We start from the raw sequence: 13,988 nt of genomic DNA, 5'->3' as shown, positions 1-13,988 counted from the left end.
GCGGGGTATTCGACAGCACTACCCATTTAGCGCAACGGCTGCTATTTTATATGCAGTACAGATTATATTATATTACATTATATTAGATATATCTATATTATAATTAGAAATAGAGTACAGTACTCGGGTTCTCCCATTCACCGCAGTTTGGCCAAGTGAGTGAGAACAAATTAGACCACTGTCACAAAATGAATTTCAACATAAACGTCAAGGAGTGAACATTTTCCACGCTTCCCAAAAACAGCTTTAGTTTGATCAAAATAACAGTTAAATGTAGTTGTACTTTGTACCTATTTTTTATCTAAATGCTAAACATTGGCAGGAGGCGAGTTAAAAAAATATATAAAAATTACTGTATTTTGAAAATATGACTGGAACGGAAATGAGCGGCAATAATGTTTACATTTTATCACCAGCTCCTGTCACACATCAGCTAGCCTAGCTAGATACCAAGTCCGGTAGTTTAAACCTTCAGATCGGTGTTGTTTTGTTCATTATCTAGTGTGTAGCAAGTTGTGGATCCAGATACAAATGCGTCTATGGTGTGAACACCTTTGTGAGCTAGGCAACTACAAGTAACTACGCGTCATGTGGTACCTCTGCGGATGCTGAATGAAAAAGTGGGGGCGAAAAAGCAGCGCAGTGAAGCCTGAATATGCTATGAACCACTCGAGAGATCATTTGGGGATTCGGTCGTCGCAGGTTGAAAAACTTTGGAAGAACTGGGAATGTTCATTTCATCATTCCTGGTTTCCTCAGCACCTTGATTGGGGTTTTACCCGAAGGCGTGGACGAAATGACCAGTCCAGGGCAAAGCAACTTGTCCTTTGCGTGGGAAAAGTACATGGACTGTCGGCTTCAAGGAGCAGATCTGCAGGTAGTGCTGCATAGTGCACCACACTCAATCCATCTAGAATAGAACAGTGTCTTAAATTGTGATTCTTTCTTCGCATTTGAGTAATTTTAGCCCTGACAAGTTTCTTGGAGTATATCTTCCTAACATTTTGCCGATGCGTATCGCTTTGGGGCACATGAGATTACATGTACGTATTTACTTTACTTGACAATCATATTCAATTTCCCCCTCAAACTGAAGGCAATTTCAATATAAATTTAACTTCGGATCTTGTGTGGTTGGTTATGATTGCAGTATTTCGTCTTGTATTTGAATTTGTTGTTACACTGATAACTTTGGACTAACATTTTCTACGTATTGCAGCATGAATTATAGAATTGGATTTAGGACAGCACGCATGAAAGTCTTAATCAAAATTGTATACGATTTATGGTCATTTGGATCGCTGGTAATACGATATAACCTCTCCCAGCTGACTTTGGGCAAGAGGCAGGTTACACCCTGGACTGTTTGCCACTTAATTGCAGGGTACAAGCATGCAATATTTATGGACAAGCAAACACATAACGTTCATCATCACTCTGAGACAATACGAGCGTTGACCATTCATGTTTTTGAAAGTTGGCATTTAATGAGAAATCCTTGCTTTTTTCATTTTGCCACATCCACACATGTGATGCCTTGCATCTGTGCTCTCATTCACACTTACCTCTCTATAATATTTATTTTCAGATGCCTATGTGTTTGTGCACAAACAATTAAAAAGAACTTTCTCTGAAAATTCACATCTGTGTTTTCAGTCTATTTCCATCTTAAATTTGCGTAATAGTATTTTGCAAAGAGGAAAGCACAATCAAAATTGTAAATTGTATAATGCTGACCATCACAAAATAAATAACTTTGGCCAGGGTGATTTCTTTCAAACTGAGATTTTTGGCCATAAAACAAACCATATCTAAACTAATTTAAACTGAGAATTAGAGGAATGTCTTTCTGTGTATGTTTGTCGATTTATTAATTGTCATAGGTCATCTTAAAAGATGGAAGGCTTGATGGAAGTCATGCAGTGCTTGTCATGCTGTCATTGGACTCAGATGAGGAAGAAAGACTAAAACTGATTCTTCATGTTGCCCGAGAGGCGTAACTAACATTCACCTGTGGTCCTTTAAAGGACAACCGTCGTCACTTTTTTGTTTTTTAACTGACATCAGAAAAACGTTTTATAGCATTAAAAATAGCCAAAACACGCAGTATGATATTTTTAGTCAAATGCAAAACACCAATAAAAATGACTTAAAGTGTCCAAAATCTGCAAAAAATGGAGCTGCGAATTGGGCATTTTCAGAAAGTCCCGCCCCCAGTTCGTCACGTCACGCCAAGACGTCTTGCATTGCTGAAAAATCAAAACAATGGCTTCAGATTCGGAGAATATGCTTTCTTGTTACACATCCAGTTATGAATATGATTCAAATAGTTCTGAAGAGGAAAGCATACATGTTTGCAATCGATTAAAGAATTATATGTGCCATTTTGAGGCAACATTGGGGGAAAATCTTTCACCTAAAAAAAAAGGCACAAAATGGCGACCTCCAGTGGCCACCTCCGCTTCCACAGGCTGATAAATTGGAGGCCCTCTTCTGGCGGCTTTTGGGTGCAACACGGTTCTCAGACCAAACATGTACAGCAAAATACATTGACGTGATGGAAGGACTGCTACAATGTGTCTTTTTTTCGGTTAGGGGGCGGTCCTTTCGTGACGTCACGTACGGACTCGTCACCAACTCAAAAACAAGACTTCCTGAATATCCAGAGCGAGTCTTAAAACGTAAAATATAGCTATATGCGGTGGAATCTTATTAAAATACGCTCAGTAGAAGTCATTTGAAGCCATTTTACAATTTATGGACACAACTTGTCCAGAGACGTCAGTTGTCCTTTAAATGTAATTAGAGCTGATATGGGGCTACTGTGCTCAGGTTGATGTTGGTGTCTTCAGTCCTCACTTGCAAGTGATTGTGTCTTAATTCTGTATGCCCCATCTCTTTCCTTTAAACTCTACGACTCTATGACTATTGTCAACCATGCATCAGCAGTCTGGTCGAGGCTTGCCAAAGTCCATGGCCATCCATTATGTCCTTTTTCTCCATTTTCCTCAGTTTGTTTTTCAAACCATTATTTCTCGTTTGCGTAAACCTTTAAAGACATACCTCTTTTACAGAACCATGCGAACCACAAAACCCACGTCAGACATTTCCTATTGCTTACAGTCATAATGCACAAACATGGTGTTGTTGGTTTGTGAGATTTCTGAGAATGCTGCCTGTTTGTTGCCCTTCAATTAGAGTGATATGCCAAAAGTTGTACAGTTTTACAATTTCCTGCGTGTGTTTTGACTTTTTGGTGTATGTGTGTGTGTGTGCGCGCACGTGTGAAAAACATACTTCTGTTAATATTGTCTCAACGGTTTCCATTTTGTATTGACAAATTAATAAAAAATAATTTAGGGTTACTTACAAGTGCGATTTATTTATTTTCTTATCTATTTATCTCTTCATTGATTTGACTAATAAGAACTTTGGGGTTACTTGCGAGGGCGACCTACAGATGTAGGCATCTTAGCTGACTTCCTCTCTCTTTCTCAATGTGACTTTCATTCCTAGCTTCGACGAAAGCAGAAGAGGCATTAAAAAGGTGGTTTCATTGGTATTATGTAATCATTGGGGAAGCTGTCATGAATCTTGTTGGCAGACCACAACATGGTTGTGAATTTGATGTTGGCACCCACAATTCCTTTCACAGTGTACTCACTGGACATTGACGCTGTGGTAGCAAACTACTACTTTACTCACAGGGTTTGTGGATTCAGGATTTGATGTATATAATGTGTTCTTTGGTTTAAGGAAGTGTCAAATAATGTGTTCTTTAGCAAAGGCCAATTATCTTTGCATACCTGAATGACAACAGAAAGGCTATTTTCCATGTCCACATCTCGCTGCATTTTGATTCAGAGACTCGTTTTGTGGGATCTTTCTCTTGCCAGTGGCCAGGAATGAGAATGGGTTCCGTTGCAAGCAGATTGTCAAATTTCATTTTCCCTCAGATAGATGCTTCAAAAGACCAAAGGGAAAGCATTTAATGCTTCAAAAGACCAAAGGGAAAGCGTTTAATGCGCCTGCCTGACTTTCAGTCATACTTGGGGATTAAAACTGTTCTCTGCTCGCTCTACCTCAAAAATTCTTTCATAAACTGGTATGGTAACCTTTTTTTTGGTGTTAAAATAGATTATATCCACATTGCAGATTACCATTTGTAGGTAAATATAATATGCAGTCAGTCTCAATTCACATTTAACGACACATTGTGTGACTGTGAGCTCAAGGCATTTATTTGAAATAAATATGTATTGTATTATTTTTTAATGGTAGACCAGTGAATTAGCTTTGTCACGATGATCTGATTTATGGAAGAATATATTGATATTTTTAGCCTAAACAAAGCATTATTTGAAGAGGAAACATAATGAGCACTATTGTCGACCTGTTAGGAAACTATACTTGAGAAATTTTCGAACTCAAACACAGTGCATTCGGGGAGGATGTTTTGATCATTGTTTTTGTCTCGTTTTTAAATTATTTTCCAAATGAATTCTAATGAAATTTGAATGATTGGTTGCAAGCGTTGCCATGATATGAACCGGCACGTCATTGTTTAATACTAGGGCAAAGAGGAAAACAAAATTTGCTTTGATAGTGTCAACCAGAACTCCCACTTGCTGCTCCAAACAACCACCTGAAGTGTTAAATTATTCATCACACTGTTGTGTTGAGGCAGATTTAGATTACAGTCGGGTTTCTTCATAAACACATGAGCTGAACACTAGTGGAATTTAAAAAAATAGGACATAGACAACATAGTTACAGTAGAAACACATATATTTTGGAAAATAAAGACTTAGAATTGACAGAAACACGTGTCTGTCTTACCTTGAGTGTTATGTCATCTTAACTCACTTAACTGTTCTCACAGATCAAAGGTCTTTGATTTGTAATGTCGGTTGTAACCAAAAAATGAGCCCATGCAGACATCTTCACGGATACGCACACTGTGACCAGCGGACAATCGATTACTGAGGTGCGCTTTACTGGAGTAGTCATGTCACTACAAGGTAAAGAGAATTGTGGTCTTGATCTTTGGTTACTGGCAGTTGACCACAGTCTACTAGTCAGTTGATCTGCAGTCCACTTGTTTATCAAATTGTGTAACTGTACTCTACTTAAAACATTTGCGGTTGATGTTTACTCATGCAGAAAAGCCTGTTATAAAACATAATGATCCCTCAAAAAAAATCTCTCTTGGTCTGACCCAGACATTTTCATTTCCTGGACAATGTTTGACCATAAAATAAAGGACAAACATATTTTATTAAAGTAACCCCTTGTCATTTTTACCTCGTTGCACTCATCTGTGACTCATAGTTTGTAAGGAAATGTAGAACGTTAGGTGCTCCTCATGACGCTCATCACCCAAATGCCAAATTAGATCAGTAGGGATGTCAAACCGGAAGAATGGAAAAGAATGAAAAGGAAAAACAAACATTACATAACTAGCATGCCCTCATCCACTCTCACGAGGAAAAGATCACATCCTCCTCGGTACCTCACTGCGATGTTGTATACCGACTGCTGCATAGTCTGGAGCGAACAGCCTGAGTGACTCAGCTACCAGACTCCCATGACTTGGCCTCCCATGACCACTTGTGTAAAGACGAGGGTCACAACACTGGATGCCCAGCAATCTAGATTTAAAATCAAATAATTATTCAATACAGATTGTAGTGTAGAATATTATTTATGGGTATTCCGGTTGTTTCTTCGTGATTTTTTTTTTGCCCAAAAATGTGCATTTAATAATATAAAAAGTGTGAACTTACTGTGTGTTAGGTTCGTTTATTGATAGAAAAATCAGGCATGAATCATAAGTAAGAGACAAAAAGAATGGCACATAATGAAACTGGCCTGCACCAACTGATGCAGGCTGGCTCCTGCAGTAATTTTCAGGGCGAGAGTGCGCCGTAGCTGTTTGGGATAGTTTGGGATAGTTTTTTTATAACTCATTCACTGCAAGATGTGCAAAAATGTGCCCACCGAAGTGCCAGGGTATTTGTCATTGTCACTCAAATTCCAGGATCCACAGAATATTGAGTTTTAGGACTACATAAACGTAAGGACTACATAGTGTAAGAAACCTAAGACTCTCTTCTTTCATCAGAAAAAAAAGAGTTTATTCCTAAATTACATGGGTCTGGAGTTATATGAGCTTGAAATGAGGGCATCTGTCCAAAATATAATGCAATACATACATATTGGTTTATATAGCGCTTTAACAACAGCTGAAGCTGGAACAAAGCGCTAACATGGAAAAAAGGGAAATGCTGCCCCTTGTGGAAGGGAAAAACATTGCCAGAGGTCTGGCCAGCGCTTTATCGGCACTCAAGCGAGAAAAAAACAAAACCCAAACACATTTGGGAGTGACACTCCACGTCATCATATTTTCAATTCCCGAGTAAATTCGCTAATGGCAGTTAATGAGTTAAGACTGGCGGATATGGCATCATTAACCAGATGCATAATGAAACGGAGGTTTAAGAAAGTTTAAGAAAATAAATCAATGGTTACAATACGTAGAGCAAATTCGCTTAACACTGTGCCAGTTACAATCTTCCAGTCAGTCAGTAATTCAAATTGGACCGGAAAGTTTGAATATTTTCAAAAGGTGTTCCACCGGATGATTTCCTATGATGTTATGAACACTTTTGGTAAATTTTATTATCCAATCATCCCTGCTGGCTGGTGCACAGAATATTGTGCAATTGGAGCAATGCCACAAGGGGTCATTATCTTGCACCACCCATGTTCCTTTTCCCATTCGAAGAACATGGCCACAACGATTGCACTGATGAAAGATTTGATGCACGAGTGCCGTAACACTACACTACAACAATTATTTATTCACTTGATGAGACTTTTGACAACCTGCAATGCTGAATTTCCTGTCGGCCCTGTCTGTGTACAAGGTAGTTCAGCCAACTGCGGCTTTGACTCCATCCTAGCTAAACATGCCACCCTCATTGCAAAGAAATGGTCACCTACTCCCACCCTACCCCTTTTGTGCCTGATGATCATAGTCTTCATCCTCATCTTTATTATTTGGCACTCGTGATTCAAGTATATTTAAGTTGGCACACACAAAGACAAATATTCTTTCAATCTCACTCAGAATGCCAAATAACATAATCAGGACTTGCTTTTGCAGTTGCCATACAGGAAGGAAGTTGACACAGATTCCTTTGCAGAAATTAGTCTCATAAATGTCACGCTTACTTCTAAACAAGACACTGTTGTACAAAGTGGTACTGTTTTTCAAGAAACGATTCTTTGTTCTGTCAATAACTGGTAGTATTGTCACCCTACATTTGTGTGACAACATTTCCTGGAATCAGACATTGAGGACCCCCAGGAGACATGACATGTTCAGACGTAGTTGGTGTGCTGTGAAAATGTCATCACTGCCATATGTTTTTTTTTCTCGCATAAGCAACAGCGATCTGTCAGAGGATCAGTACAATACAATTAGCAATGATACGTCAGATGTCTTTCCCGAAAGGTGCAATATGTAAAACTGTATTCCAAATTACCGTATTTTCAGGTGTATAAGGTGCACCCAAAAGCCTTGATTTTATTCAAAAGATGACCCTGCGCCTTATACACAGGTGTTCCTTGTATATGAAGTCACATCGAGCCACGATAGGACTCGCAACTACTGTCAGCTGCCACTGACTACATTTCCCCCTGTAGAAGTCGTGCGTTACCCCAGCCTCTGCTGTAGCGCCTTATAATGCGGTGTGCCTGTTATTTGGAAAATATTTAAATATGTATATATAATATTTGGAAAACCTTTAGTCGCCTTATAGTCCGGTACACCTTATGTATAGAAAACGTTTGAAAATATAACATTCATTGGGGTTGCACCTTATACTGCAGCGCGCCTTAAACGTACATTGTAAAATACAGTACTAATTTTGGGACAGAGATAATTTTCTGAACGGTTAATATTTTCCAAACACGTTCAAACCATATAATATTAAGCAGATTCTTTACTTACAGACAGTGTAGGTGTTCAATTAGCTGACATGTTTCGGCGACTACTTCCGCCTACGTCCAAACGACGACAACGAAGGCGGAAGTAGTCGCCGGAACATGTCAGCTAATTGAACACCTACACTGTCTGTAAGTAAAGAATCTGCTCAATATTAGATATCAAGTAGACAGGATGAACTTAGTACAACGACGTTCAAACCATGTTCCCAATATGCAAAAGCCAAACTTTAACTTTGCAAAGTAGTGCATTTTAACCCAGTAATGAGCCAAACATACAATGTAAATCCTAACATACAGTATATTTAACATATGCAAAGAAAAATAAATTTACACTTCGAGATGAACAATAGATATACAACAGTGCATTGTAATCACGCTCTTGGGTTTGATGGCTCAACGTGAAGAAAATTATTTATTGTGGCACTGAAACATTTGTGTGTGTGTCATCTTCTCCCATCAGGTCAGCCTCCAGAGTCTAGAAAATTTCCTCTGTCTCTTCCACTATGTGCAGCATCATCCTCATCACACCAAAGATGCTCTGAAATTCTGGTAGGTGCCATTTTTAGCCTCTGTCTCTAAGGTTTTGTGTACGTTGCTATAAAAATGTCAGACTTCATGAAATAAGCCCCCTTGCCCCTGATGATTAGCGTTCCGTAAGCCACTTGAGTTTGCGTTACTGAGAGGTTGGGTATCAGTACAATGGAAGTGTAGCAATTCAGTGTGTCGCAGATCAAAATCTATGCGTTAGTTCATGAAATTTGGAGCACAATTCTAAAGTTAATCAATTAAAAGCTCATCTGAAAAGTTTAAGACCGCTTAACATGTTTGGCTATTCATTTGTTTGATCACTACTGTAAATTGAGAGATATTAAGTTCCTGACATTATGTGCAGCAAATTAAATTTTCATAGTAAATGAGGAAGTGTGGGACATTTTGGAATTTTGAATGTGCCTTTAAAGTTTTGGTTTCTTTCAGAGGAAGTCTGAGATTTGATATGTTTGTATGAGACATTTGTGCTCATTAGAGATGGTGAAAAGCTGCGGGCAATATAAGATTTGACTTGGCAACAAAAGCCACCCCAATGAACTCGTCCAAAGTCTTGACATCTGAGATTTGGTTCAAAGCTGTCGGACAGTGTCACCCTTTCAATTGTTGAAGTTTAGAATGCTGTTGAACTGCACTGCATGTTTGCATTTATGCAGAGGTTGTGATATTTTTCTCATCTATCTTAGCTATAATGCAAAAAAATGCAAATGCAAAACAGGAACAAATTTGAAAAATGGCATCCACCAAGAATAAATATTGAAATATTGAGTTCTGCAATTGTCTTTGTCTTTTCCGTAATACCGTACAATAGTTATCTGGCAGGCTAGCTATCTAGCTGGCTAGCTATTAGCTATCTATTGGCTTGCTAGATAGCTTTCTATCTATTTGTCTTACTATTCTATTTGAGTTACTTCCGCGTTGAGTGAACGCTGGCGCGTGTGGCTGCCGCTGCTCACCCACAGGAAAACTTATCCTGTGACTGTAAAGTGACCTTGAGAGTTTTGAAAGGCGCTTATAAATGAAATGTATTATTATTATTATTATTATTATTATTATTATTATTATTATTATTATTATTATTATTAGTAGTTAGTAGTAGTAGTAGTAGTAGTAGTATTCTGTTTTATCTTTTAATGACAGAAATTGAAAAGTTAAGTGTAAAATATTCTTCTTTGTAAAGAAAAAGATAAATCCTGCCAGCCATGTGTGTTCTCGGTGAGATGATATAAGCAAAACTTCATATCTATTGTATATGTTGACAAAGCGATTACATTTGTGATAAGAACATATATAGAACATATCTACAATGATTACTAAATTGTGCTCCAAAACCTTCTCATCTTGTAGAAAAGTCAAGTCATGGCAATATAAAGCTTGCCCCATTCAAAGCTATGCTGGAGAATACAAAAGCATTTTTTTGTGAGTGACAGTTCTATTATTCAGAGGTCCTCTGCAGGTCATTGGAGGCTCTTCTGTATTCCCAAGGCCAGTCCCCCTTGCCATGTGACATCACATGCTTTCATGTGATACGCTGATCTGCTGCGAATCTGGAACGCTTCCATTTGAAATTCCAATTTAATGGAATTTGCTCGGCAGAACAGAAAATTCAGTCAGTCGCCGCGCGAGAAGGTATGCCGACACAGCTAGCACTCGAGCTGCAATCAAGCTTGGAATATACACAAGATTACTGGTAGGAAACTGACTTCCCCAATAACATCTGGTTTGGCAACAAAAATTGTATAGTGTGTGCGAAAAGAGCAAAATATTGGCTGCATTGTTATACATAGTGTTGTGTCATTGATGGTCAACACTCCCAGCTATTATCTTCCTAATGGTTGTTTTCGATTAAAATGTGTTTTAGTCCGAGACACGATAGGGGTCAATTGTCACTAGCTCCGCTTTATAAATGGAATGTTGACTATGAATGTGCATAGTTGGGACCACAGACTTTATACTGTTCGAGTCGCCAGAAATTAGTTCATTTTTTTTGTATTTTTGTTTTCCCTACTCTAGTACTGCTGTACCATAGGGCATACATGATCACCTTAAAAGTGCCACTCAGTATGTTTTGACTCAAAAGTTTAACAGCACATTGTTTTACAGTAGGCATTAGCTACAACGTGGTCTACTGCTTGTACACTGTGTGTAAACTCTTGACAGTCTGACATGGCAAGTCTGTTCATTTTTCTCCTTTCCCTTGAAACAACCCAAGCTGTAACATTCCAATCAACATTTGTGGCACTTGTACTTATAAAGTATTTTATGGACCGTTTTAAGGAAATTCCCATGTGGTGGATTATTATTCCATTTATTCTCCCCTGCTTAGGTGTAAGAAAGTCCCAGTCAGCAAACAATTTTACATATCTTGTACTGTGCCACTGTTACTCCCCACCATTTTATGTAAACAAACATGGAACACCATTGAGGAGGCGCTTGAGCCAGTGACAATATATAATCACTGCGTGAATAATATGAACATAAATTAATTTCTTTTTGTATGTATATTGCTTCTGTCAGACACTGCCGTGGCAACCACTATCACATCAGCACTGCACCAGCAGCTTACAATATCATCCCCCCCACGAGGACTACATCTGTCATCATTGAAAATGATGAGGTTTTTGTTGACTTGCTCAGTGTGTCCTGTAGACCAAAATAGATAGACAGACAGATGCTGATGTAGACAGTTTGAAGTTGGAAGTCTCCGACTCTGTCTCTTTACATGTGTATATATGTACATATATACATATGTAAAGGATTATTTCCTGTGATATTTTGCTGTGTACACTTTTTACATTGACTGTATCTAAAATAAAAAATCTCTCTATATATAGTATTCTGCCTTTCTGTTTCCTTTTCTTTTAGCTCAGACATGAGTGGGGCCAGTAACACGCTGGCAAGGGAGTTCCTGACTGATGTACACCAACTGTGCAGTGCGGTAGCACAGAGAGTGGAGGCACGGGAGGAGGATGAGGAGGAAAGTCATATGGTTGCATTAGGAGAGTACCTCGTCAGAGGAAGGGGATTTCTGTTGCTTAGCGCCCTGGATTCCATCATTGACCAGGTGAGAATGTTCACTGCCACAAATTAATCATAATACATGTACATGTCAGCAATGACCTTTCAAAATCCTCCATGTCACATCCCAGCAGTCTCTGGTCACGTTCAGTTCTGTGCTAAGCTTTGGTTACAAAATATTGTACCGTGCCATACTTAACATTTTCACAGTGAACACTACTATTGGTGAGAATGCGGATTTGTTTGTTTGCTGTCCTCTTGTGGCCACTTAGAAGTTATTCAAGGCCCTTTGTGGTGAGGTGACTTTAATTCTGTCCATTTCAATCCGTTGTCTGAGCTTGAAATGAGGGCGGCTGTCCAAGATAAAATGCAATACATAAATTGGGTTTATATAGCGCTTTAACAACAGCTGAAGCTGGAACAAAGCGCTAATATGGAGCAAAAAAATTCTGCCCCTTGTGGAATGGGAAATAAACATTTCCAGAGGCCATGGCTAGCGCTTTACTGGCACCCAAACAAGAAAAACAAAACCCGAACAAATTCGATAATGACGCTCTACATCATATTTTCAATTCCCGAATAATTTCATGAATGAGTTAAAACCAACTAGGAATTTGGATCTGATAATTGGAATTGTACCACAATGGGGAAAACACTATAGTCTTACAAAATGTACCTTTTGGACCATATAAAAGTTTCCAGTTATGTGGTCATACTGATCAAAAACAACTCCATGATACAAGTACACTACATCTGTGAGGTGAAATATTGCGTTCTGGTGCACCAGCACAACTGCCTGACAGTGTCTAAAATGAATGGATATTAATTTGACATCTACTGTATTGTCACCTGCACTTAATCTCACCAATTAAGAAGACTTTTACACACTGATGGTATTATTATGATGATATTTTTTTTGTGGACACTTGACAAAGTTGGTTGATCGTTTTTAATTAGCACATGACAGTGAGGAATGCCATGCGGAGACATGAGATCCTTGAGGTCTCTGAAGCCAAAGTGTTATGTAGATGCTACATTGTTAGCACCAAAGATTTACTGATTACTTTCATCAAAAAAGCATAATATGGCAATGAAGGAAGAAAAAATGGTTATTGGTGTCCTGAGCTGACTCACATATAGTTTCACTTTTTGCTTTTCACATTGATTGTTTTGTATTCGCTTTTTTGTTTTTCTGAGTCGAAACACCTGGGTACGGTTTGTTCGGTTACACTGGCACAATCGGTCACACTGACCCAATTTGTTTTGGTTTTGGAAACTGCATGTTTTCACACGCCTTTGTGTGCTTGCCAAAAAATTGCTCGTTAGTCCGGGGCTGAGGGAAAGGAGGAGAAATGACTCATCTCCTGCGTGGACAGGCTGGCCACCTGAGTGGGTCTATAAGATGGGGTTTTCCTCAATATCGGTTAGAGTCTGCTGTGAACTGTGCACGAGTGTCCAGCTTTGGGTTTTCCAGTCCAGATTACTCAACCGGGGTGTTTTTGCCGGCTCTCCGCCCTCTGTCAACGATAAGGTATACTATTCTGGATCTTAACCGCGATGTTGGAGTCTTTACGTGGGGGCATAGAGGTGACAGTTTGTGTCTAGCGTAATTACTCATGATCGGGAAATGCTGTAAATTGCTGTGTGTTTTATCAATAAATACATATATATATATATATATATACACACACACAGTCGTTGTTTGTGGTCATTTCTCTGCTACGATCTCTCCGAACCTGTAACAAGGCAATTTTTCATAAAATAGGCGATCACTAGTATAAAAAGTCATAATCAAAAGGTTATTGTCATTTCCAATGACTCTAAGTCATGAAAAGTAAGTGAATATTGTGGATTGCGCTCACTTTGTCCTGATGGGCGTGTCTCAATGTGACATCAGAGTGTCACCAAAAGGAGAGAAGGGAGGCTTTCGAGGTAACTCGTGTATGTCTTGTTGCACACTTAGGAGCTGACTTGTCGAGAGGAACTGCTCACTTTGTTGCTCTCTCTACTGCCACTGGTGTGGAAGATCCCTGTTCAGGAAGAAAAAGCGGCAGGTTTGTACTCATTATGACACTCATCAGCAACATCAAATACTCATACTGTAATTAATAACAATATAACTAACTGCAATTCTTTGTTGTATGCACACTGAGGTAAATTATACAACAAACTGTCCAGCAGAATTAATTTCATGTTTTCTGCGCTCACAGATTTGCACTCTGAATTATCTTATGATCTTGATAAAGAATCTTAAAGTACAAGTGGATATGGCTTGTTTTTACTTTGCCTTTGCAATACCACAACATGACTTACTTTCCTCGCTTTTTTCCCATATTTTGTTTATAATGCTGTAAATCCGAACAAAAGTGAGAACTACATTATAGAATATTGAGTGCTGACAGGAGCCCTTG

General features: G+C 38.8%; 1 protein-coding gene across 4 annotated transcripts in view; it reads left to right on the top strand.

The window, feature by feature from the left end:
• Positions 1-427: 427 nt before the first annotated feature.
• The window catches only part of lyst (lysosomal trafficking regulator), a 51,855-nt gene continuing 38,294 nt past the window's right edge, over positions 428-13,988 (top strand). For all 4 annotated transcript variants that reach the window (XM_089011382.1, XM_089011383.1, XM_089011381.1 and 1 more), the window contains exons 1-4: positions 428-877; positions 8,474-8,562; positions 11,425-11,623; positions 13,541-13,631. In XM_089011382.1, coding sequence (XP_088867508.1) covers positions 797-877; positions 8,474-8,562; positions 11,425-11,623; positions 13,541-13,631 — 460 coding nt within the window. In that variant the 5' untranslated portion in view covers positions 428-796. The remainder of the gene's footprint in view (positions 878-8,473; positions 8,563-11,424; positions 11,624-13,540; positions 13,632-13,988) is intronic.

The sequence above is a fragment of the Hippocampus bargibanti genome, linkage group LG13 (genome assembly GCF_051943395.1).
Source record: "Hippocampus bargibanti isolate YZ-2025 linkage group LG13, ASM5194339v1, whole genome shotgun sequence".
NCBI classification, from domain to species: domain Eukaryota; kingdom Metazoa; phylum Chordata; class Actinopteri; order Syngnathiformes; family Syngnathidae; genus Hippocampus; species Hippocampus bargibanti.
Note: the sequence above shows the minus strand (reverse complement) of the source record. Positions and strands in the feature narration are given on the sequence as shown.